This window comes from Antennarius striatus, chromosome 11, assembly GCF_040054535.1.
Source record: "Antennarius striatus isolate MH-2024 chromosome 11, ASM4005453v1, whole genome shotgun sequence".
NCBI classification, from domain to species: Eukaryota; Metazoa; Chordata; class Actinopteri; order Lophiiformes; family Antennariidae; genus Antennarius; species Antennarius striatus.
This window is the reverse complement of record NC_090786.1, coordinates 7,295,573-7,322,500: the sequence shown is the minus strand read 5'-3', so window position 1 is coordinate 7,322,500 and position 26,928 is coordinate 7,295,573. Positions and strand designations below refer to the sequence as shown.

At 42.3% G+C, this 26,928-nt stretch overlaps 1 protein-coding gene across 1 annotated transcript in view; it reads right to left on the bottom strand.

The window, feature by feature from the left end:
- Positions 1–25,923, bottom strand: part of sdccag8 (SHH signaling and ciliogenesis regulator sdccag8) — a 34,673-nt gene extending 8,750 nt beyond the window's left edge. Inside the window, exons 1-16 of the mRNA XM_068328137.1 lie at positions 25,598–25,923; positions 25,168–25,329; positions 24,917–25,002; positions 24,619–24,732; positions 24,418–24,522; positions 23,957–24,043; positions 23,557–23,621; positions 23,281–23,481; positions 23,012–23,150; positions 22,707–22,859; positions 22,454–22,588; positions 21,575–21,691; positions 20,563–20,705; positions 7,354–7,481; positions 3,238–3,346; positions 1,585–1,716 (exon numbers count right to left, since the gene is read on the bottom strand). Of these exons, the coding sequence (XP_068184238.1) occupies positions 1,585–1,716; positions 3,238–3,346; positions 7,354–7,481; positions 20,563–20,705; positions 21,575–21,691; positions 22,454–22,588; positions 22,707–22,859; positions 23,012–23,150; positions 23,281–23,481; positions 23,557–23,621; positions 23,957–24,043; positions 24,418–24,522; positions 24,619–24,732; positions 24,917–25,002; positions 25,168–25,329; positions 25,598–25,664 (1,943 nt within the window). The 5' untranslated portion in view covers positions 25,665–25,923. The remainder of the gene's footprint in view (positions 1–1,584; positions 1,717–3,237; positions 3,347–7,353; positions 7,482–20,562; positions 20,706–21,574; positions 21,692–22,453; positions 22,589–22,706; positions 22,860–23,011; positions 23,151–23,280; positions 23,482–23,556; positions 23,622–23,956; positions 24,044–24,417; positions 24,523–24,618; positions 24,733–24,916; positions 25,003–25,167; positions 25,330–25,597) is intronic.
- Positions 25,924–26,928: the final 1,005 nt, after the last annotated feature.

Sequence of the window (26,928 nt, the reverse complement as noted above, 5' to 3'; positions counted from 1 at the left end):
GACTAACCTATATATACACATAGCGAGACATGATTGCAATCTGACTGCGTCCTCCACTCTCTCTCTCTCTCTCGTCTCTACGCATTAAGCCAAAAGTATATTTGCTGCATTTTACTTCCCAAATTGTAAGTGCTTTCCTAAAACGTGCGTGTTTCCGAGCAAAAGAACGACTTCCAAAAATAAAAAACGCAGGAAAAACGGTCAAGAAGCTTGACGGTTCCTTCTACAAATGACCTCCTGTAAAACTGAACTCAAGAGATTTTTAAATATCAGGAGGATTCATCAACCCAGTAAGTGTCAAAGCAGAAAATAAAAACCCACTAAATGCCAAGAGTGATTATCGTGGCTCAGTTGGGAGAAGAGAGAAGTTGGGTGCCAACTTCCCAGCCAATCCACTTTTGGCAGCTAGATCCCTACTCTGCTAAACCCCCTGAGAACATGAAATAGCAAGCCATACACACTCACACACACACACACACACACACACACACATAAAAATACCATCATAACATATGCACAGAAACCTACAGAATATTCATACTTCACACTCCTTGATAACTTTTTTTTCCCTTTCTATGAACACACAAAAAGAGTCACACAGAAGCAGGAGACAGCTGTGACTTGGTAAACTTTATTTTTTTGGCAGCGTCTGGCTGTCGACAGGTTAACACCAGTGGGTGGTAGACAATATGTAGTGTCAGTGATGGAGCAGGAGGAAAGGCTGAGCGAGTGTGTGTGTGTGTTTGGCTTTGTGTAAGAGGGAGAGTTTGGGGTGGTAAGGGGTGTGGGGGGCACTGGGGTAGAGATCCTGCAGAGTAGGGGCAACAACACCCACGCACCCTCGCCTACATTGGAAGAGCCAGGCTCTACGCCAGGCGCGCTGTAGAGACACGCTAACTGGTCTCAACACTCAGCGAGTGAGAGACCCCCCCGCATCCTCAACACACATTAACATAAGCCAGAGATGACTTTTAGCTGCAGTTTTATACTTCAGCGTCTCCAAAAATCACTCCTTATATGCCGGCTGGAGCATCGATCTCTTTCTACGCTCGCTGTCGTAAAGTTTTAGTGACTAATAAAGGAAGAAACGCAGTGTTACCTCAAACGGACGAGTTTCTCTGGGGGTGAACATTGTTGGAAAAAAGTTGGGCTTCAGTGGAAAAACTTAAGAAATTCTATGCTAGAAGGTGAGTGACTGCATATCTAGAAATATTATGTTTTAAAGACTCTAAAAGGTTCTAAAATTATGCGCTAAACTGCATTCAATACTATCCAATTTATTTATTTTTTAAATCATATGCACAAATGAAAGATTATGCTAATATAAAGTCACTGAAATATTTCATTTTAAAACCTTATTTTTTACCTTCTACATCTTGTGTATTTTACATGTCGAACAGACACACAGGGATGTTTTCACCACCACAGGTCAGTCATGGAAGTCCAGTTATTTTCTTTCATATAAAATATAAAAAAATGACGCTGTCGTTTCAAATGTGGTGTGATTAGGTCAAAACAAACCCGTGTCACCTGCTGATGACACCGAACACTTGTGGTGAACGTGCAGCAGGCTGGGTATCGTACCTTTTCTTCATGCGCAGGTGGAGGTTGCCGTGGTGAACGCATTGTTCCTCCAGTTCAGAGCAACGAGCTCTCAGACTCTGTACCGTCTCTTCTAGGTGTTGCTTCTCCAGGCCCAGCAGCTGCATCTCCTTTCTATTCACACACACGCACACACACACACATGTACACATAGACACACAAAACATTACTATTGTATTATGTGTAATACAGCAAAGCTTTTTACTATAAATCATCGACATTGTAAGAATAATCAGAAGTGATTTGTTTCTGAATCATACACAAATCCAGTCTAGAATGCTCTACATTAAAGACAGAGATGGTCCCACATTCATTCTTATTTGGGTTCATTTCCACAGACATAACAAGAAAATTCATGGAAGGCAGTAGAGTTTAAAATCTAGAAGAGTCCAACAAATGTCTACGGACACAACGAAGGAAAGGAAGTGGAAAAAACTCCCAAAACCCTCCATCTTCAAGTTTCGATGTCCCAAACAGCCTCACCCCCTCCCCTAACATTACCACCACACCCTGACAGGTATGGAGGAATGATTTAATGGACAGATCACATTACGGTTCCACAGTAGAACACACTGTAGAGTAATGTAATCAGTATTTATGTAAAGTTACTTCATTCTAACTTTGCAGGCATGACTTTAAAAAAAAAAAAAAGTACTTTCTATCCCCCTCCAAGGCTCAGATAGTCTGCTACACAACACAACACTGACCAATCAGAGCGAGATTAGACAACCCACCGAAAAGAATTTGTCAGGAGCTTCTTTTTTCGCTCCTCTACCTCACTCGGTCTAAAAGGGGCTGTGCAGCAGGATTTTAACCGCTACACTGGGCTTGGACTCCAGAGCTCAAACAGCCTGAGGCACAAAACGCACCAACACCGCGCTGTTGTTAAAGTACATCACACACACATAAAGCAGATGTAGTGTATGTGCCGTCCTGACAGAAGTATGTCAGCACTTTGTGAAATCCTCCCCATAAAAAAAGACATTGGACGTGGTATTTATTACTGCGTACACGTGTGTGTATTTTGGTGCTGATGTCCGTCCGTAAGAAAGTACACATAGTACAATGTGTGTGTGTGTGTGTGTGTGTGTTGTGTGCATGCTTCCTGTGGCTGGTGAGGCCAGTGCGGTCTGGCAGGGCCAGATTGGGGGCTGTCATGTGACTAATGTGCAGCACAGCTCCAACAGCTGACAGGACGCTGGGCCCAGGGTCACTGTCACACACATACATAAATACAAGCGCAAAAACACACACAGACACACACACACACAAACAGGCAGCCCAGATGGAGCGCTGTGCAGGCCTGCTGTGACTACTGTAGCATCAGGTTAACAAGAAAACAGGTCAGACCGGGAAGCGGTATGTAGTACGCTGACATCAACGTCCGAACAGCCTGGAGAGATGACGCTGCTCGAGATGACAGAAGATGAATAAATAACAGAAAAATAGAAGCTGTGTTTATCTTCGAAAAGTACATTTGAGATCAACATATGAAAGTTTTTCAAGGGAAAAATAGATAAACGAATAAACAGGGATGTTATTTGCTGAAGTGGATCGCTGACTTGAAGGATATGACAAAAAAATTCAAGTCGAACAAGAATGAAATACGATGAAAGAGTAAGAAAAAATACTGACCTACTGTCCTCTTTCAATTCCTCCAGTTTCACTCCCAGCATGCAACACTCTTTCATCAGCTTCCCAATCAGAGAATTCTGGGAACTCATCAGACCATCCGACTCTGCAACTGCAAAGGGAAATTAGTGAGTTATTTGTTCCTGTGAGATTAACCGTCGCGAGTGATTACGTACCGAGTCGCTGCTCGACAAACTGCAGCGAAAGAAACACATGTAAAGAAAAAACAAGAACAAATCATGATAAAATATTCATTTTTATCTTTTTTTTTTCTGAATGCTGACACTTTAACACACAATTACCTCATACGCCTACACTATCGTGCTGATGCAGATAGATCATAGCGCCTCTTTTGGTAGCAAAAAAAAAAGCTTTAAAAAAATTTAAAATTTTAGTTACATCATTGATTCTGGATTTTATGTTCACCATTAAATTAAAGTTATAATGTAGAAGATGAAATGCCTCAAAAATGCGTATCAAACATTATTAAAGCAGACCAAATAAATGTTGTTGTGTGTGAGAGAAAAACATTTACGCAAAGGAGCAGGAAGAACAATGAAATCTACTGTAACAAAACTGCAGCAGCAAGCATGCATGTCTCTTTGAATGCATTCCCAAAAATGCTCTTGGCGACGTTAACTTTAAAATCAAAAAATCCTGGAAAAAAAACAACAGACGGAGACGTAAAAAGCAAAATCAGACGCAAGGAGTAGCGAGAATGAAAATATAAAGTATACGTGAAGGGTAAAACGACATGGAGAAAGAGAAGGGATTTTTTTTTTTTGTTTGTTTGAAAGTGCTTTCTTTCTCCTTTCCACCCTTCCTGTCACGTCCTCATCCACTCACGGGGGGCCTCTTTCTGAACAATCCAATACTGGGCTTTCATCATACCTTTTGAAATGATCCACATTCCGCTCTCCAACATATGTCTGCTCTTTTAAAATTACAATGGCTGCCTTTTGGATGAAGGGAATGATCCACCTGCTCCAGCATTCTGTTACAGTCAACCATAACCAAAAAAAAAACAAGGACTCGCAGTCTTTGAAAAGTAGCGCCGACTTGTGAAGACTTTTTTTGTACAGTAGGTATATAAAAAAAAAAGTAGTGGAAGAGCTTAAATGGTAGATCTCTTTGCTATTGTATAGATTATTCTCCTGCAGGCTGATTTTGGATCTACACTTCTGTATTTTCTCTCTTTATCTACAACAAAAGATTTTCGGAAATAATGACTGGGAGCAGCGTACAGGCCAGAGATGGTTGATGCTTCACTCCCTTTATGGAAAGATAATTCACTTCTTCCTGGCTGTGCATTGTGTTGTTTTTTTAAAAATTCCAATTACACACTACCCTTCTAGATCGCCGCCATCGATAGTACATGGGCTGAAAAGCGTCAAACAAAAATTACTCACACTTACATGCAGACGTGCACACACATGTACACTAAGTAAAGTTTGGTCAGTGCTGGAAAAGTTGCATGAAGAATGCTAATTAGCTGAACAGGCTTTGAATTCGTCTGGCCATGTGTAGGCCAAAAAGAACCATGGGACGCAGAAACACAGCAGAACTGGCACTGGAAAAAAAAAAAAAAAAGACTGAAAAAAAATGTCAGAGGGAGGGATGGATGGAGAGAAGAAGCGTGGTGGGGAGGGGGAACGGAGAGAAACAAATATCTGATATCATCTAGAGGCTGCTCTATACGCATTTAGTACAAAAAAAACATGAAAAAAAAGTGGAGAAGAAGGGAGAGGGGGGAGGGGGACAAATGGATGGAAGGACAAACGGATGGACAGAGAGGCGAAATTTGGAGAGCAAGAAAGCTAATTATCCAGCTCGTCTGTTGAGTTGCGCAGGGAGAGGAAGTGATGCGAGCGACTAAAAGACGTCCACCCCTCCAGCCCCTCCCCGTTCAGTTTCCTGCTGTGCTCTGATGTCAGCTCTCTTTAGACAACATGTGTGCTGCCAACACACGCCAGAAAAAAAAAACCTTTGTTTACACCCCCCTCCCTGCATCCATCCCTCCCTCTATACCCTCCATCTTTGTTCTGCGTACCAGCAGGCTCCCTGGTTGTTAAAGGAAACCACAGGTAAATAAAACATAAAAAATAAAAAAAAAGACAGGTGGAGGGAAGAGAGAGGAGGGGAGAGTGGTAAAGGGTGGGTGGTGGGTGTGAGGGTGGGGGGTGGGGGGGTTCCAGATGGTGCAACAGATGTGCTAGCAGCAGCAGCTCTGCTGTGCAGGCAGACAGGGCGATCTGTGCTGGGTCTCTCTGCTCTGCTCCCATCACCTCCCCTCTGCCTCCTCCTGCTCTTCTCCCTCCTCCTCTGGTGACTCCTGTTTTGCTCTTTTAGCTCCGTTCTGCTCCTCTGAGGTTATTTCAGCTCAGCCTTGTTTGACTCAAATGATTTGTGTTCCTGTCCACCCACACGCTCCCTTCTCTCTGGTCATGCTGTGTTCGGTGGGCATCGCAGTACCGAAGGCGAAGACATCCTTCAACTGGAAAACGCAGGATCACAACAGCAAAGGTCCTCCCTGCTGATGTGTTCTTCAGGAAGACGTTGAAATTCCCCCAAAACCCCAGCTGTGATTCTGTAGATGACCCTGATCAACTTTACTGTTTCATGGCTCGCGGTTCTGGGTATTCTGACTGTGTGCGCCATCGTATTAAGTCTTGCTTTGTACTGTTCTGCTCTCCACACACACATCACACTCCCCTCTGTGTGTGACAACTACAGTATTTTCTGCACTATAAAGGCGCACCTAAAAGCCTTCAATTTTCTCAAAAACCGACAGTTCGCCATATAATCCAGTGCGCCGTACACAGTGGTACCTCTACTCACAAATGTCTACATACGAAATTTTCTACTTATGAAACGCCTCAACAGGAAAATATTGCCTCTAGTAACGAAAGAAATTTCGAGTTAAGAAAGGTAAAAATACAATATGGGCTGCTACTTGCAGCTCCCATCGGTTCCTGAACGCAACATTCTCATAGCTGCTCTGCCATTGGCTATTGCCTAGCATCCTGTCATTCCATTGGCTAAGAGGGACCTTTGTCTGTAGCTAGATAGGTGTCTATCTAGCAGCGTCCTTGACATTTGGCCCTTGACCCGTGACGTGTTCTGATAGTTTTACATAAATATATTAACTTTTTGAGTATTCACTATGGACCCCAAGAAAGTGACGGAGAAAAGAGGAATAGAAAAGACAGAGAAAAGAGTTTTTTTGTCCATACAAACAAAGCAAGAGATCATAGAAAAGCATGAAAAATTGATGCGTTTGGTTGATCTCACCAAAGAATATGGCCGAAATGCATCTACAATCGCCACCCAATTAAAACAAAAGGAAGTTTAAGGAGTTTGAAGCATTGCATGGGTGGTTGGAGAAGTTCAAAAGCAGGACTGGAATTCACTCTGTTGTTTGGCATCGTTAGGAAAGAGCGCATGAACCAAAGAGGGCAAAAAACAACCAGGACAGCAGTTAAAAGGTAAATGACCATCATTTTTATTCTTTATTCTTTGTTTTTTACATTATGCCCAACTCTCATTTATTGTGTAATAATCTAATCGTAACATGTATTTGTTACATGTTTTAATGCATTTTTATGCTTTATAAAACATTCACGTCTGAATTTTGGGGGGCTTGGAACGGATTAGGGCATTTGCATGGAAAATGCGTCTCTAATTACGAAATTTTCTACTCACGAAATTTCTTCCAGAACCAATTAATTTCGTAAGTAGAGGTACCACAGTATATGAAAATAGTTTTAAAATAGGCCATTCATTGAAGGTGCGCCTTATAGTGAGGAAAATACTGTAATATGCCTGGGCACCACGGTGATGTGGATGTGTTTTCACGTGTGTGCAGCTCTCTTTAAAAAACTGTTTCATTCAGCAGGTTGTGAAGTCCGGCCTCCGACGTCCAATCGATGTGTTTCGCACAATCACTGACAGACCGATGGACACAATATGCAGCACATAGTTTTAGTCAATATTGTTGATACGGGTTGCATACCCTGGTTTTTCTGATTTGTCAAAGTTTTTCAGTAGTGGAAAGGAAGTTGCAGTCTTTCTTCATCAGAAGAGATAAAAAAGACGAGTGCAAAAAGAAGAAATTCTCACCTCTCTGCTGGTTTTGTGCGTCTGTTTGCTCCAGCAGCGCGGCCATCTCCTTCTCCCTGTCCTGAGCTGAACGGGTCAAACGGGCCGTCTCCTCCTGGTGAGCCCGTTCTGCTCTCTCTCTGTCCTGTCTGGGGTGAAAGAACAGGATGTTAAAGGAGAGTCTAAAACACAAAAATTCCTGATTGATTTATATTCATTTTAAACCATGGCATGGTCTTAATGAGTCCAGCAATGTTAGTGACAGCACCAAAATAACATGTTAAAACAAGGACCAGACAACGGATTATGTGTGCAATCCACAACCGTCAGATTTATATCCATCAACCAGAACATGATGACCACCTGCCTGATATCATCTATGGCTGCCCTTTGCTGTCAAACTAGCCCTGACCTGTGGAGGTATGGACTCTGAAGGTGTACTGTGGTACCAGCAGGTCCAGAGGTTGAATGGTGAGACCTCCATGGATAGAACTTGTTTGTCCAGCCCATCCAACAGATGCTGGATTTGACTGAGATCTGGCGAACTGGAGGTGAAGTCAACATCTCAGCATCGTTGTTGTGTTCCTTAAACCATTCCTGAACCATTTTTTTGCTTGGTAGCAGAGTGCTGTGTATTCAACTTTCTATCCGAACCAACATTAACATCTTCAGCAGTCTGAGGTGAAGTAGCTCGACTGCTGGACTGATAAACTTTGGCAAACCTGATAACTGTTTCTACTTAGGAGAAGACAGATGAGCACAGAGGTGAGACAGAAGGCAGAAGATAGCACCCAGTACAAGAGAATGAAATAACGGACGCGAGGGAGAACGACAGATCAGATTTGATTGGTCAATGGGAGAAAGCGTCTAAACCCGTCAGCTTCAAGACCCTTGAGCGGTACTACTGTCTGCAAAAGATCCACAAACACCCATATGATTACACTTACAGCCCCACCAATGTTGAAAATAAAACACTAGAAGGATGCATAATCAATCGATGGCTATAATATTACTTTTATAAGGTATATGTCTCTGATCACCCAATATACACTCAGCATGACGTATCTGGAAGCAGTCCGATCACATTTATCTGTGTGTTTATTCATCTAAATAGCTGAAGTGTGCAGGTAAAATGCAAACTAAGTCGCTCTTTCCTGTGGGATTTGAACGACACTGCATTTTATTTGTGTTTCAGCCAAACTTTTATCATCGTCATCTGAGTCCAAATGTACCAAAACAACAACAACAAAAAAAAAAAAACAGACAAAGAAGCAGAGAGAAGAAAAACTACAGAGACAAGAGAAAAGGGAACAAATAAACAGAACTCTTCCTGAAGTCCAAAGGCGCTAATGAAGAGAGAATTCTCCAGTTTAAGTGAAAACTTTTCTCCCCTACAGCGCTTGGCCTGCATCTCTAAAGTGACCACGTCTGTCTGTTCCTTCATGTGTGTGTGTGTTCTCCTGCTGTCCTGCTGTCTGGGGTGTGAAAGTAGGTGGCGATTGTGCAGGGGACACAAGGAGATTTTGTGTGTCTGTTTGCATATGAGTTTGTGTGTGTGTGTGTATGTGTATGTGTGTGTATGTGTGAGCGAATGAACCCCCGCTGGGCTTGAACAGCAGCCTGAGCCACCAAAGCGCACACCAGGGCTCAGCGGGAGATGGCGGGCAGGCGTTGCCAGCCATTTGGTCCTGCAAGAGGGTCCAGGGGGGCGTACGTATTTGTGTATGTCTGCGTGAGTGTGTGCTCGTGTGTGATTTTTGGGGGGGAGGAACTCACACCAGACCTGTTTACCCACCAATTAGCATCAGACAGACCGCCAGAAAGTTCCAGCAGTCAGCAACAGAGTAATGGTGGAAAAGATGAGTGCAATGAAAAGCAGAAGATAAAAAACAGCTAAAGCAGAGTTCTACATTTAGCATCTGTTTGTTCCGCTGACACACTGGACCGACCGTTACATCCAGGGCCGTCAGTTCTGGGTGGATGCAAGGCAAACTTTCAGTGGATCAAAGGATTTTTTAAAAAGTTTTGGTTGACTAAGTGGGACCCAAGTGCCCAAATCCCATTTAAAAGGGAATCAAAGTCCTCCTTTCCTTGAGGATAACAATAAAGTTTGGAAGTTAGTTGAATTTACGTGGTTTTCCCCTGCACCATTTTGCATGTATAATCATTTCCAACATGTTCACTTTGCAAAATGCCATCTCAAAAAAAAAAAAAAAAAAGAGAACGTAAAAAAGTAATATCAATGGCGTGCCAAACCCTGGAGCAGGAGTTGAGGGCGAGGGGAGAGAGCAGAGGCTGAATACGAGGGGCTGGAGCTGGATAATTCTCCCCAGACTAAAATCTGCCTTCTAGCTAATTGGTGAATGGGTTCTGGGTTCCTGCCGATGGCAGGAACTCTTGTTTGGGCCTAAGAGGCAATAGACTGAATGTTCAGCGAGCTGATAGCTGGGCCTGTTTGTATATGTCTGGCCTGATGCAATGTAGGACAGCTTGATAAGTATGGTGAGAGCTGCATGGGCCAGGGGCCTAAGGTAGGCTGGAATGGCTCTGGGGCAGCAGCCAGGTACAGTGGCTGGTGGGTAAGTGGGAGGTGGCAGAGGCAAGTGGCTGCTTGGCTAGCTGGCTAGTGTGGCAGAGGAAGAGGGGCCCCAATCTGCACTGCCTGCCTAAGTGGGCACTATTCAAGCTGTTTCCCATTAGATGTGGGGTGCCAGGGCCTGACCATGCACAGAGTTTGCAGCACCCCATGGTGCAACCAGCTCCTCATGCCAGAACCACCAAATGCTGCGGTTTATCTGAGAAGTAGCACAAATTGGAGTCAGACGGTGAACTTTGAGGAATTGGGAACATTGGCTGGTGCTCTCGATCAGCGTAGCATCACCAAGATACACATATAGATTAGCTGTACAGAAACACATACACATGTGCCCCCCATGCAAGTAGTCGGGAAAAATACAAGTAAGAAGTTGAGACTTTATCACTACAATGTCAGGAACCTCCATCTGTAATTCGCCTACAATGAGAAAAGTTCATCTGATCTCCTTCAAACTTGGTGTACAAGTTGCATGACTAATGAATGACGCTTCAAACTTTTTTTTTTTGTGGAAGCTTTAAAAAGCAGAGTAAAGTGTAGAGGACCGTAAACAATGTAAAGATTATACTAGTGTAAACAACAGCAGAAATATTCTTCAGATAAATAGAAATTCTTATTTATGCTCCGCCCTGAACTTCATCGCAAATGAACAGGTGGGAAATTAACATACAGGTTAACAGATTGAGAATTGGGTTTATAGAATGAAAAGCAAACAAACAAGCTTTGTTTGCAATAAACACGAGTGAATGATGTGAAGATCGCTGCAGAGACAAACACGGAATAACATTACACATGATGAGACAATCTGATATCATGCATTGCTATTAAAATTATAACCATTAACTATTTGCTTCCACTCCAAACGGTAACACTCGTGATGATTCATTCATTGTAGTGGAGGAATTCCAGTAGGTCCACAGCTATTTATGATAGACCGCATCAATCAGGACATTAATATTCAACAGTTTGATATGAAGAACTAAAAAGATGATTGATGCGTGTGTGTGTGAGTGTGCTTGTTTCCATGTGTGGCTGAGAGATGGTGAGACACAGGCCTTGTTTAGGCCCGTCTCGTACACGCTGCCAACGACGGATGAGCGCACCACAAAGGAAAAAAAAGAGACATATTGAATATTTACTAGATGGATTGTGTGTATAATAGACATCTAAATAGTTTCATGTAGCAGACGGTGTCTGCACGGTGTCATAGATTTTATCTCACATGCACCTCAATGTGTTTCAGCACATTTTGGCAGACCCCAGTGCGAGTCAATCACTGGGTTGTCTCATTTTAGAAACGGAACAGCACATCCCTTCACCTTCGCTGCTAGTCTTCATCGAATAATACACTCCAAATGCAGAAACGGCCAGATGCAGCTTCACAACTCATTCCCTCCGTGCCCAGCCCGTCTTTCTATTGGTCCATCCGTCCATCCGCAGCGTGCCCGTCTCGACCGCGATCCTTTTCTCTGCTGTTTCCGATCTCTTCCTCCGCCCTCTTCTCCCTCTCACCCTTTTCTCCTGTAACTAAACTGGCTGTGTCTCTCTCCATCTGCTGGTTCTTCCTTCAGCGGCCCTGCACCTGTTCACACCTCCTCTCCTGTTGGCCACCTCTTTTCTCTTCTCCCTCCCTCCGCCCCCCTTTCATCTCTCCTTCTCTCTCTCTTCCTCTCTCTCTCTCTCTGTCTCTCTCAGTGTGACGCTGCCAGGCCCATTCCTGGCTCGGTTAGCATCTCTGTCATTCAATCCATCTGTCGGCAAGTCAACTTTGTTTACAGCAGGAGGCCCAAGCCTCTTTTCTTCTTCAGAGAGAGCTAAAGCCCTCCCACTGCCACCAAGGTCATAGGTGAGCCAATCATGCATGAAAAACAAACAATGCAACTGTTAAATTAGTTTAAAAAAAAAAAGGAATCCGGCCACCCACTCCAACACATACACACACAGACATACACTCGTCCAAGTATAGACAATAACCTTCCTGAAATACGCTCATCTTAAAAAGCTGTCTTTCACTCACAGTCAGGCTTCATAAGTGAATGTATATGCATCCGGCTACAAATCCACTACCCACACAGTAGCAAACATTTGTTGTTTAAGGCAAACCTTCCCTCGGAGAAGTTGAAGTAATTAGCTGCTGAATGGCTTCTGTCATCATCTATAGGCTCATGAAACAGAGCAAGAGAAGTTTAAAACTGGTAATTAGCACAGATGACCGATGGTCTTAACATAGGAAGAGCGAATTGGCAGCACAGGCATCTGTGATGTCTACAAATAAACACACATTTGTACAATATGCTTCCATACTGACCCAATCCAGAAAAGCAGGCTTTAATGCGAGAGTTAAATCTGTACCCCCCACCCCCAGAAATAGCTGAGGCTAGCATATGTGGAGGGGCTGGAGGTCAGAGGATAACAACTCGCTGTTACTTCATATTAGAACATCCTGTCTCATGAATGTTGCAATGTAAATACAGTAACATAAATGGAATATAAACCAATTACTATATTATTCATATTCAGAGGATGTTTACCATTTGCATGAAAAAAAATCTTTGTAAAATAACTTCTAGGAAATGTTTTCTACTTTTAAAAAAAATCACAAATAATGCGGATTACATTGAATTTAGAGCTTCATCTTGCTATGGTGAAATAAAAACACAATCATTGTGAAATTGTCTTTTTAGTGTATAAATGAAAATGCATGTTTATCTCTGTCAGTGAGTACTGTATTTAAATTCTTGTAGGGTTTTGTTTTGGACGGCTGTAACTTTGATTGATTGTAATAAAACGTTTTACTCCTAACAATAATCGTTCATCCAGTGCTCAAGGCAGAGTTCGTAGGAGTTACCAGCTGTCTTTTTTCATTACACAACCCTCTTCATCATTATTCTTGTCCTTTCCAGTCATCCTGCTTCTGCATCTTCAAGAATATCTCCATTGACCTACTATCTATAACCCATCTTATCCTCCTCCCTCTTATTTTTCTCTTCTCTCTTTATCACTCAGTTTACTTGGAGGATAACTCCTTTGTACATACGAGGAAAAGTTTAGTGTTTAATTGAGTGAAACAGATCCGTTGAAGAGAAAACAGAACGTTCAGCAGCGACATGAGGGCTAAAAAAACCCCCAAAGAGGATGAAAAGATAGACGGGTAGAACCATCAGGTGTTTAAAAGAGAGGGGTGATGGGAAAGGAGGAGCAGAGGGAGGGTCTGTCATGTCAGATGAAAGCTGTGCCTACTGGCCAGTGTGCACATTGTAGCGTCACTGATGGTGCCACCTCACTGCAGGGGGGGCATAAAGGCACCAAGTTGACCAGATGACTCTCATTCACAACCTTTATTCAGAACCTTATCAAACAAAACAACTAACAGATATATACATTCTACATAACTCCAAACATCTTTACATCGACAAAGATTTCAGAAGTTGAAATAAAATATGTTTGCACATGATTACTATCACTAACAAATTTGTTAAACTCTGTATGAACGACTTCTCTAAAAGTTGCTTAAAAAATAATTCTGTTTGGGACGTCTAACGGCTTTGGTAACCAGGTCAGCCCAGGAGCTCAACATCAGGGATCTTTACCTCCATGACCATCTGAGATGAACCAGTCAACAGATGATTTACACAAACACACTCTAAACCTCATCAGGTCTCTACCTGACAACAGTTAATCTCATGGTGGTGGGTTTAATAAGCCACAGACAACTAACACAGATCCATTTAACGGTGATTTGTATAACATCCTGAAGCTCAATGTCCAGCCCTTCATCTGCTGACGTCACCTCATGTTGGGTCAGGATGGTGCATGATACACAGTTGTGACGATCTGGAAATAAATGTTTGGCGAAGAATATATGCCTCTTCTTAGAAGGTAAGCCTACAGTACTTCCTAGATGTATTCTGTTCAATAAATTTGAGTGCATGGTTTTACATATGTACCCTATGGCAGGCTAGAAAAGACTTGCATAGAAAGAGGTAAATAGTGTGTGGTAGATGGCGGAGGGCTGGTGCTCTCCCATTTGTTCTGTCCTACAGCAGTAGTGTGTATGTAGGCCAGTGTCCCAGGGCACACTTGGCTGAGGTGACAACAGTTGCAGCTGACAGATTTGCCTCCATGCCTGAGGTCTCCCAGTCAGCGATCTGTCTATTCCATCTATTTCCAGTCCCCCAGGATGGACAGATCACATCACCGCCTCACAATCCTGCTATTCATCATTTAGGAGTTTTCAATCATTCATTTATTGTAGCTACATTTGTGGATGGATGGATGGATGGATGGATGGATGGATGGATGGATGGATGGATGGATGGATGGATGGATGGATGGATGGATGGATGGATGGATGGATGGAAGGACGGACGGACGGACGGGTGGGTGACCATTTGTTTAGATTAAGAGTTACAAGATAATTCTGCTTTGTTATTTTATTTTACTCTCATACAAAGTCAGTGTGTGTACTTAGTGTCTAACTAGTTTTAAACCTTTAGGTTTCCACATCACCATTTTTGGTTAAAAAGGACTTTTTTCTTTGCATTTTCAAAATCTCCAGTGGTCATGTGATATAATTCCAGACATAATCTCCATACACATGGATCAGAAAAAAACAACAATAAAAAAAACTGTTGTTGCTGGAATGTCAAGACTGTGGAATTACTGTATTCTGCAAGATCACAACGGTGGTTCAACAAACCTACACTAGAGGAGTATGAAAGAACTGCTGTATTTTTGCTGCTATACTGGCCATAGTAGACCGTTTGCTGCCTGTGTACATGAATAAGGCTGGCATGAACCATAGTAGGAATACATAAAGTGGGCCTGTCATCATTGTTTTCAGCCAAGTTGTGTTTTTGCATTTTATCCGTTTATACAAGACGTACTGGTCAGGGTGCTGTGTTTATCCTGTGTTTTCACTCTGGAGCAAAGGCAAACTTTGTATTTTTAAAACCAAAATTTAAAAAATGCAACAAAAATTTGTGTTTTTGCATAAAGAGGTCATTGTGACAAAGGTTTCTTATACTTGAACTAAGGTGCATTACAATGGTTTGCTTTATTGAATCCCCACTGGGACCTTATCAAAGACATTAACACGTCGCACTTTAACACCAGAAAAAGGACGAGTGAGAGTGGAGATACTAAGACAAAAAGACCACAACAAATAAATTAACAAATTAACTGAAACAAAGATGAAGAACGATTCCGCTGACTTGATGAGAGAGACAATGGGAGCGGGAGAGAGAAGTAGAGAGAGAGGTGAAAAGACAAAATGGCAGAGAGGGCACTCCAACGGCGAAGAGAGAAGAAAGCAGGAAGGTCCCATCGTTGGGCCAACGGGCCCACCACTGTCAACATCATGGCGTTCTATGGCACGCGTAGATACACACACACACACACCCACACGGCTGGCCAACAGCCCTCCCAGCTGCCCTATCCGTAACTGTCTGATTAGTTGTGCTAAGCAGCCCCTCCCCTGCCAACCATGGTGCCATCTGCTACCCAACAACATGGCTGCCGACCAGACAAGACGACGCACACACAAACACACGTGCAAACACACAGCGAGCCTCGTACCTGGCACTGCCCTGCTGCTGTCACAGAGACACACACACACATACACACACATCAAACTTCACACACACAGGTGGAGTCCAGAAATATCAACATTTAACATTCGCACAAAGACGTGCGTGCAGGCTCGTCTGAATCGTGTGCTCAGAAGTGAATCGACACACATCACGAAGATTCATGCACACAGTTGCTGTGTAGGTGTGTGTGTGTGTGTGTGCAGGTATTTATTGACAGTGGATGGGCTTTGTTACTGCCAGTTAGAAAGAGAGATGCTGTGCTTACTGGCAGTGCTGGAAGGTTCATTATGTCCCCCACCTCTCCTGAGCAACTGCAGCCTGCGTGGCATCCCGGCCTTTTTATTCCGGGCCGTGATTGGACAAGGGCCTCCCGCGGAGTTGGTTTGCAGCAGTTTTGTCGAGCACAGATTTCACTTCCTGCTCCAGGCGATCCTCTGGAGGGACACGGCATCTGCTGCCTCACCTTCCTCATTTACACTTCTCCGCCCTGGCACACACACACACTTATGTTCACCGCCTTTCCAGACCTCGCTATCAAGATCAACAACTGAGGGACGAAAATAAAGAGAAAGCAGCAGGTAGACATGCAGAGAGAGGAGAAGCATGACATGTTTAATAGAGTTTGGGGGAACTTAAAGCGTAAGAGTCTGGAGTATTTTATCTTTCAGCTTTTCATCGTCCATTTTATGGGTTCAGAGATTGCAAAAAGGAGAATAGGGTCTTAAATCACCTTTCTAGCTCCGTCTACCTGATTGCTGCTATGTTTTAGCCTCCGCTTCTCAGTACTGATTTACATTTTCCTTTAATTCAAAGCATTTTCTATTTAAGGTGACCTCACATTGAATTAGCGGGGAAAAAAACAAACATATTCATAGCAATAAATACAACCGACGGATTTGTTTGTTATTCTTGTTTGTAGCAGACACTTAAACATATTCTTAACAACAAATGTTTGGTTTTGAATTGCATATAATCTTATTTTCTAGTATTTGCATGACAGGAGTTTGGTGCTGGACATGGCCTCAAAAAAAGGAAAAAAACTGAATTATATAAGTGAATAATTTACAAACTTCTTGTACTAATTTTTACGTGCACACGCACAAATAAACGGAGAAACTCTCTTGGAGGTGTCTCCATGTGCAGGGTTCATGTATAAACCCTCATGTTCAGACATTTTCTGTCCCTAGAAATCATAGTCACAGGTTCTCACCGGAGAGGAGGTGCAAACTCCACAATCATCTAGAGCTCGCAGCACCCTCATCAACATGTATACTTGATTTCATGGAGATAGCAAAACTGGTGGAAGATTTTGGGCCGAGCAGAAGATCCATTTCTCCAAAACCACCATGCAGGTGCACAGGCCCCAACTCTCCATAAATCCATGCTAATACATATCTGCCCATGCGTACCTAGTTATGCCGGGCAGTTTTCCGCCGTGGCCTTTTGGATCTCTGATCACGACACAGGAAGAGATGAAACCCAATGCAGGCAAGAAAAGAAAGAAAGTGAAGAAAAGAGAGGCGCAAACAAACAAAACAAACTTAGTAAAGCCCTCTGCTGGGCTGGGACCGGGGCTGGGATGTGTGTGTGTGAGCGTGTGTGTGTGTGTGTGTGAAGCGATGTGAACAGAGTGGCAGGGATTAGGACAGATCCTGGGCTGTCCAACTCACAGCTGGCTGATGATCCAATCCTGGAGCGCGGCGCAGTGCACCAGCCGCCATGGGACCCCCGGATGCGTGCATGCATCTGTGTGTTAGTGTGTCTGTGTGTATAGGCATGCAGATTTGACTGATGTGTGTGTGTGTGTGTGTGTGTGTGTGTGTGTGTGTGTGTGTGTGTGTGTGTGTGTGTGTGTGTGTGTGTGTGTGTGTGTGTGAGAGCGTGCACATTTGCAGGCATGCAGGTGTATTAACAAGTGTGTGTATGTGTGTGTGTGCATACGTGTGTGTTACTCAGAGAGGAAGGAAAGGCTAGCCGAAATCAAACAGAGGCTGTTTGTGCTTCATGTCCCCTGTTTGAAGGTGAGCTGTGATCATTTGGGACACCAGAGGAGGACAGAATGAAAGAGCGGAGCGAGCAAGTTGAGAAAGAATCAAAGCGCTGCTTTCCAAGGCTGGTCATACAAACGCCTTCCAGTCATGCAACTGTGAATCTCACACTCTTACTATCTGACAACACAAACAAACACAGTTACAAAAATCAACCAACTACAGCTACAAAGACTCGTGCACGGCTCTGTAGAGAACAAGGGAGGGCAAACAGAGCGGTGACTACGAATGAATTTTATGTAGTTGTGTATAACCCCAGAAGGCCCACAGATAGACATGAAGAGGAGGATAGATGGAGGGAGGGGAGGGAGGGAGATGATCGCTTGAGGTTTATTTGCTGTGTTTGGAACAGCATGAGAAAAAAAAGCAATGGAGAACATGACAAGTGAGGGGGGAAAAGGAAAAATGAATAAAAAGTGATAAATAAAAAGTGACAGACTGAGGATGGATAAAGGCTGTGATCAAACCTCAACAAGTGTGTCACTGACATGCGTGTGTGTGTGTGTGTGTGTGTGTGTGTGTTCCTGCTTTAGATACTTCCTTTATAATGTACATTTTGGTGCAAGATCTCATTTTAGCCTGGTAGGTCAACTCACTTAGGCATGCCCTGTCACCACTTGAGTGAAGATGCTCTCCTTATAAGGAAGTAGAGCGGCCTAACTCATTTAGCAATAGAATTACCCACAATACTTAGTGACAGTGTGATCAGACATGACCAGCATTACGTTACTGTTAGATCATTTTGATGACTATAGTGACCCGATGAGGGTGGATTCTTTTACATTCAAAGAGTTTTACATTTTACCATCATCACATATTTTTGATGTATTTTTTAACAGATTTATTTTTATTTCAGCAATTACCATTTAAAACCTCACCATCTCTTACAAATGAGCATTCAATGTCATAAAACAGCCACAATACTTTATCTTTCAATTATCTTTCAAAATATCTATGAGAATAACAGAAATATTATTATAGAGGATTGAGACGATATTTTTGAAATAAGTTATTTTGTTTTTTGGATAGCATTGTATTAATTTATTGTCATCCAACATGTTTAATGTGTGCTGCTGCTTGATTGGGACCGATGGTGCACTTAGATGCTCTTCACCATATTTAAAACAGAACAGTTTTACTTAAATGTAAAGTAATATTTACAGTTTGGTATTATTGATGCAGCCCAGGCTTTAAGCAAACGACAAAAAAGCAGGGCTGTAATTTTATGATCATCTGTAATTTGAGTTCCTGTGTTGCTCTCTGATACTGCACATGCTATTTAACATAATTGATATATTTTCCTATTTACAGTGTGGGATTTTATAGTTTTAATGATTTATATCTTCCGAAGTTTTCCGTTTTCTACTTCCTTGATGAAAATATTTCTCTTTAAAAACTCTTGCTCTGAATGTGACCTCTAAAACTATAATTCTGTGAATCTGGATGTGAACACACCTCTTTTGCACTAATGAGGGAAACAAAATACTTATATTAAATCAGTACCAAAGGAGGCTTTCGGCAGTAAAGACCAAATTGAATTTGAACGGACACACGGCGAGCCAAGTCAACAGCTGTCAAACATCTAGTATGCATCTGTGGATGGATAAAACTATAAACTCTGTCGTGCATACACCCCCGCAGAAATGCTTTAGTCCAGTGGCTTCTCTATTACAGGTCAAAGTCATCATGTTGCAATAATAGAATGAATGTCATTCTCCACAACTGGCTGCAAAGCACGCACTCACGCACGTACACACACACACACACACACACACACAGCTTGCCTATCTTAGGAACCAACACACCGTGCAGCCGGGGTGTTATCACTGACCAGCTGACAGGCAAGCACACTTAAACACAGAACAATCCGGGTGTTGCATTTACGCACACGCCCATCCCACCAGGATGACGCATGAACACAAATACTTATGCATAAATAGACACACACACATATATTACACAAACTTGCGTCCCGCAGCCTCGAGCACCACAGGGCTCTACCACCACATCTGTGCCCATCTCAGACACCTCGATTGTGGGCAGCGGGGGTGAGAGAGTGCCCTGGGCAGCTGGCAAGGTCTGGCATTGCCCTGGTAGTGGCAGGTGTGGAGAGGAACAGCAGCCAGTGGATGACAGAAGGGACAGAGTGAGGGAAGAGACGAGGGACAAATGCAGGAGGACAGGAGGAAAAAAAAAAAGAATAATTGGAAACAGAGGGTGGCAAAAAGGGAGAGATGATAGAGTGAAACAATGTACTGTTCAGGATCGCAAGGAAGAACTGCTTAGAGCTAAGGCTGACAAGATGCATGTGTGAGTGTGTTCATGGCAAAAAAAATAAAAGAAGAAAGGATTCAGGTAATCAAACGCGAAAAAACAATGCATAGATATTTAGAAGGAGATAAGGCAGAGGATTAAAGTAGAAGGGGGGGACGCCGGTAGCTCCTGTTGTGAGGACGGGTGCAGGAGCCTAGCAGGTGGCACCGAAGCCAGGCTGTCCAGTCATCAGCAGCACTTTTCTCTATGTGTGTGTGTGTGTGTGTGTGTGTGTGTGTGTGTGTGTGTGTGTGTGTGTGTGTGTGTGTGTGTGTGTGCGTGTGTGTGTATGTGATTGCCAGGGACCAAAGGCAGGCTCAGGCAACATTTTGGCTCTGCTGGAGCAGTTGCTGGGCCGGGCACTGGCCCGGTGGTTCAAAGTGGGCAGTGTGTTTGTGAATGTATGTCTGCATCAGTGTGTGTTGCATTATGTTGTGGCATGCTTAACAGGATTAGAGATGACCTGGTGAGGTCCAGTTGGTACCAGGACCACGGCACAGCAGCGCGCATATGTGTTTATGTGTGTGTGGTTGGTATAATAGGATTAGCTGTTACCTGGTGCGGTACAGTTGGTGTGCTGGTCTGAACTGGACTGGACTGGGCTGATTTGGGCAGGAGCTGGGCAGAGGGGAGCGGTGGGAGCGTGTGTGAGTGTGGTGGCATGTATAATAGGATTAGGTACTACCTGGTGAGGTGCAGTTGGCGCTGGGCATTTGCCAGCTGTTCTGCTAGGCTCAGTGCTTCGGCCTGCCATTGGCTCCCGTCCTTTTGGACTGCCTCCAAACGCCTCTGACAGCCAACCAGCTCCGAGCTCAGCTTTTCTATTTCCTGTCCCGCAGAGGTAGAAAGAAGGGAGGGAAGTTGGGAGGTTAAGGAGATGTACCACAAAAACACACCTTATGTCCTGAGAGGAAATGTTAATGGATGATTACAATCTGATGTCAAGTTTTTGTGGGACAAGGAACAAAACATAAACATCTAATATATCAAAATCAATGGTTTTATAAGATTAAATTGTGGTTTTGGTCAGAAGTGCAATCCAAGACTGCATACCTCTGGATTTAGAAAGACTTGCAGGGGGGCGTGTGTATGTTTGACATTTCTGCATTCACACAAAATCTTATAATGGGGCATACTCCTGCAGGGTTGCAGAGAAATGAATGTCTTTACTTGTGCTTTAACTGTTTAACATGTAACTGCCATGAAACAATCACAATATAATTTCTCCTTTGCTGTCATGAAAACCACTCCCTCTCTGAATTAAGCAATCCCCCTCAGGATTATTAAAGGATTCTGATTCTGAATATGCCGTGCAGCTTGCTTGCCCACCGCTGCTCACTCTACAGCTTTCATTGAAAGTGAAATAAAATCATTGTAACCACTCCTTAACTCAGATCCACTCAAAAATTCACTAACTCTCCCTTGTCCCACGCTACGGCACTCAACCAACATTTATGAATAACAAGGCAGCAGTTTTTCTGTAATCTTGCTGGAATAAAAAAAGGCACAGGTGAACGCAAAATGTTCTTGTCAAATATCATTCATATTTTCTGTGATGTATTTTATTTAAGCCCTATGTCTGTGCAACCAGGACCAGGATATGGGATGAACAGATGACTTGAGTGTGAATGGTTCTTGATAATTATTGACTAAACTTACTAAACAAATGAAATGAATCTGTTTGAATGCAAATGTACCTGAGCAGCCTTCTCCATCTGTTTGGTGGTCTTGGTTTTGAGCTCTCGGAGCTCTCTTTCTGCCTCCTCAGTCTTCACCTGGGCCTGGTTGAACTGGTATCGCAGATCTGAACAAACCTGATCGCGAGGGAGAAATAGAAAGTTAAAAACAGACAGTATTTTAATTATCAATACTACTTCTGGTCAATTCTTTAAAAAATCATCTATCCACATCCTTATTTTGGAATGTGCATCAGTTGAAACAGTCAACCTTGACGTGTAATGTTTATTTAAAAACTGAAACACGCCGATCTTTTGAACACAGTATGTGTTAATACTGATCTATTTGGATTCGTTAGCTTCTAAATACAAACACATCAGTGAAGAATTATTTACACTTCACATATGTTCACTGCTGCTTTATTACCCATGTTTCAAGTTATCACGTTATCAGCTCCTTTTATTTATCCTTAGTATTATATAAATTCTAAAAATGAAAATGGCCGATGGCAGAACTGTGATAATGCTAAATCTCTTAGTCTCACTAAAAAACAATCAGTGTCAAAAATTTGTGTGTACGTGCACTGTATACATACAGAACATGCACATTATACAGTATATATATACAGTATGTATGTACATATCTACACGTACAGACATATACATACATACTAACACATGTATATAATCATTATTTTAAACCCTGAAATTAGTACTGTATATTCAGACTCGGATTTCTGATTTTTCTCCCCTTTGACTGACTGTAGATACAATTATATAAACCTCTACTGCCATCCAGTGGACTTACCAAACCATTACAATGAAACTGCATTGGTTGCAAGCAGGGAACAGAGATGAGTGAGAAGTTGAAGGTTTTCTAGAACATTACACACAATGTACCTTGATGTTGTTTTGTTCCTGGCTGGTAAGTTTACAAAGAGAATCCTCAAGCTGGCTGGCCAGTGAGTTCTTGTCTCTGTGAGCTCTTTCTAACTTCCCTTCCAGTTCAGCAACTTTGTGGGAGAGGCTGGACACCTGATAAACACAAACAGTTTCTCAAAGGACATTTCAGTTCAAAATAACAACAGTGTTCACTCTTCACAGCTACATCATGAGCTAAATCTTAATCCAGAACAGCAAAAGTAACATTTACTGTGAGTGCCAGGTCTTCTCTCTGCTTGTGGGCTTCGGCTCGACTTTCCTCTCTCGCCTCGGCCACTTTTTTCTGATAGGACTGTGCTTGTCGTTCTAGCTGTTCCCTGTGCCGAGCCAGCTCTCTGGATAACTGCTCACACTGTGCTTCCATCTGCATACATGCATACAGATACAGAAGGTTTACCATAGGTAACTCCACAGTAACAAGTACAAACACAATGATAAGGGAAAAATTAGAAGATCTAATAAATAAAAATTCTGTTTGGGCAAACACAGTTAGAAACTTCCATCTGTTTCTCTGACCTTAGCTTTACACAAGTTTGCTTCTTCTGTCATTGCCACAGCTTGTTTCAGCTGGAGACAGGCTGACCACTGCCTTTGTTCTACCCCTTGCTGACAAGCCTTCATGTTCTGCAGAGCCACAAGTAACTCATCACGCTCCCTGAAATAGAGAAAAATGCAAAACCAGCATTAAAACCTATCATATTAATAACCTGCAGTCTAGGGAGTTAATTCTCTTAGGTTAACAAGATTGATTCCATTTATTTGTGTGTCTGTGTGTTTCCACTGACTGAGTGAGCCTGTCGATAGTCTGAAGATGCAGATTTGTTTGAGACCCAGGCAGGATGGCCTCGAGTTGTGCACATTTAAGACACAATCCAGCCACACGGGGAACTCCATCAGCCCTCAGTGCGTCTGCAGCCTGTTTCTCCTTATGTCTCAGAAGAACCTTGACCTCCTCATACTCTTTTTGACTGACTGACAGATCCTTCCTGAACGTATACGCAAAACATGAGTTCAGAAGAAACTGATAAGGTAAGATGGTAACTAATGTTCAGTAGACTGACCTTAGGGAGATAATCTGTGCCTCCAGACTTTCAATCTGGGCCTTGTAGGTACATTTCACTTGCTCCTAAAATGTGAGATGCAATGAGATTAATAATGACATTCTGTCAAATATGTCAGAAGTATCTCCAGGTTGTTAGTTTTTGTGTAATCAACCTCATGGCCAGAGGGGAGCAGGCAAAAATTCTGCCATGCTAGTTTGAAGTACAGTATTACAGTATATTATGGTGACAATATTTTCAAATGTTTCCAAAAATTTAGCTCAACTTTTCAAATCAGGTTATATTAAAAAAAATCATTATATTGTAGAGAATTTTAATTTTGCTAAGAACCAGTCTGTTCACATACAGAGGATAACTAGAAAGTGACTGTAGAAGGAGAGAACAGATCCATCATCCTTACCGGTTCATTTTTCCACGTGGTGTATTCTGCTTTCTGCAGTCCGCTATTATTTGCATTGGAGGCTGTGTGGCTTTTGACTGTTACACCCTTAAGCATCAGAAGAACACATCACAACAGATGAGAGACTTTTCCCAAGATAATCATTCATTTCGAAAATGCCAGTCTCATCCCAACAATAAGTTCAGTAAAAGTTCTACTGCAAATGTGTACTATACATGTCCTCAAAAGATTACAATCAATGTAATCAATGTACAATCAATGTAATAACTTAGCAACTGGTTTTACCTGAAGATAAAAGGCATTTACAACAATAGTGAACTCAACCTTAAGGTTTGCATTCACTTTTACTTCACCTTTTATCCCGTCATATTTTGATGCATGTGTCATCATTTATGGCATGACCATTCATATGGTTCACAAACACAAATGCCATGCACAAAATTTCAATACAAACACACTACCGTGGAATTTTCTAATGTGCAGTCTTCTAAAGATTCATCCACAGCATTGGATTCTCTCCCTACCACCACCACTCTGAGGCGCTGTTTCATCCCCTGTAACTCTTCCTGAAGTCACACAAACATGAATGAAAAGCAAACAAATTAGCACAAAATTAAAAGAGGACTTCAAAGATAAAAATACACATACTCTTTAGTATATACCTTGCAGAATTTGACCTCAGCTTCTAGGTGCTGGATGTACTCCGACTGGTTGTGGACGATTGGAACCAGATCATGATAAGTAGTCAAACTGGGCCGTCCCTCCCACTGTACTCTCTAACAGAGGGGAAAAAAGAGTTGCCATTAAAAAATAAGGCAAGATCAAGAGCAAACTTGTGGTATCATGGTGAAACCATAAACATTAACTACGTGCATCTACTTCCAGAGCCTCAAAGATATTTCTGCAATGCCCTTTTTTTTTGCATTCAAATATTTATCCATGCAAAGCTGCTTGCTCTACCTTAGATGGAGACTTCTTCTTCGAAGCAGGAACAGAAGAGGGACCTTCTTTGCACTGCTTCAGCAGAAGACTCTTCAACTGATTCGCTAGAGTCCCATAAAAACAGAAGAAAATGAAGCAAGCATGCACATGTATGAGTGCATACACACACCAGATTATAACTCTGTGCATTTGTAAATATTATTGTGGAAATTTAAAACAGTGGACTACGATGTCTACGACAGACAGTTATCCCGTAATAAATCAGTTACCTGCTTCACTCTGTGTTTTCTGGCTCCATGTGGCCTTGTCCTCCTCAGACATGGGGCTGAGAGCAGGACCTTCACTGCCAATGAGCTCCTGCACATCTTCTCCATCATGGCTCAGCTGCTCCAGGGTACTGGCCAGCTGATGTATGCTCTGGTTAGCCTTCTCTGATCCAACACACACACGTAAACATCAGAAATGTACAGTTTCAGGACAGTTCCCCAAGACAATTTGGCAAGATACATGTCTTTTGTAAATATGTGTCCTTATAATAGCCTGGCTTTAAGTTAGACGACTGTAATTACACTATTATATATACAACATATCGAAAGACACCGAGTTCATTTAGCGGTCACGGATTAACAGAGTTCATACTGTCCCATTTGCCTCTGTTTTTAGCTGTTAGCATGTTTAGCAGCTTACAGCGGTACTTACCTCTCAGCTCCTTTTGGCGAGCAGTCAGTTGCTCAGCTTCCTCCTCGTCCGAGTCTAACGGTTTCATTGACGTGTAAGCAACGTTATATCAAGTCACGCTGGTAAACATGCCGGTCCATTCGTGGTAACTGCATCACCAAGGATATCGCGTCCGTCGTAAACGTCTTTCGTCGTTTCTCAGCTGTGGTGCGTTCGATATGTGTTCACAGCCATTCTCCAAGGGCGGTATAACCTGTAAGTATGTAACCGCCCGAGCGCCGAAACCTTGGATCCAGAACAACATATTCAATCGAGTACTCTCGCTTCCTTTAACGTTTTGCTGGGAATTGTAGTCTTTTTTCTTTATTCTTCTTCTTCTGTTTTGTCTTGTTTTCTTCTTCTTCTTCTTCTTCAATCTCCCCTCAAGACAAAAACAGCCGACCTCCAGTGGAGAATTTTACACGGTGCCATCGGTTCCAATGCTTTTATCTGTTTTTTACAAGCCAGTGTCCCTTCTGTCCCCTTCATGAGACAGTCTTTCATGCTTTTAATGAGTGTGGGAGACTTGCAGTGTGCTCTTCACTCTTTTAACGAATGTTTTTAATCTGTTCAGTGAAAATTTTAATATCAGGAAATTTATTTTTGGTGCTGGGTTCAAGAAATGGAATCAAAGAAAGTGGCAGCTTTTAAAATTTTATCTCTGGAGAGGCAAAACTCGCCTCAAAATTTACTTGACCAGAAAGAGGAGAATTGAAAACAATACTGATTCAAGAAGCAGATACTATTTTTTGCTGTAACATCAGATGTCGCTTAAAACTAGAATGTGGTTTTAATAAAATGACAAAAGACCTGAATAACTTTAGGAACATCTGGTGTCACAAAAATGTCCTATGCACTTTAGTTGATGATCAACTCACTTTTGCAAATTTCCTGATATAACGCACTGATTTTTAAATTGCATTTCTTTTCATTGGTTTTTAGTATTTTTGAAGCACTTTAGCACTTTCATCTAATGTAAAATTGTAAAATGTTTGAGTGTGATTTAAGTGTTTTTGCAAAAAAAAATCTTCTTCTTCTTCTTCATCCTTTTCTTCTTCTTTTTTTCTTTGTGTTTATAGCAGTTACCATTTATCGCCATCTATTGTACAACAGTATATACAACAGAATCCAGTTCACATTACAGTAGTATGTTTTAAAAATATTATAATAAATTACATATAAATACATTAATATCATTGAAACATCTATATAAATATCTTGGTTGTCATAAACATCCCGAATGACTCTTAATACTGTATGCCACAATGCAATCAGGACCTCGTCAACTACAAGTGATCCTGAAGAGATGCTCT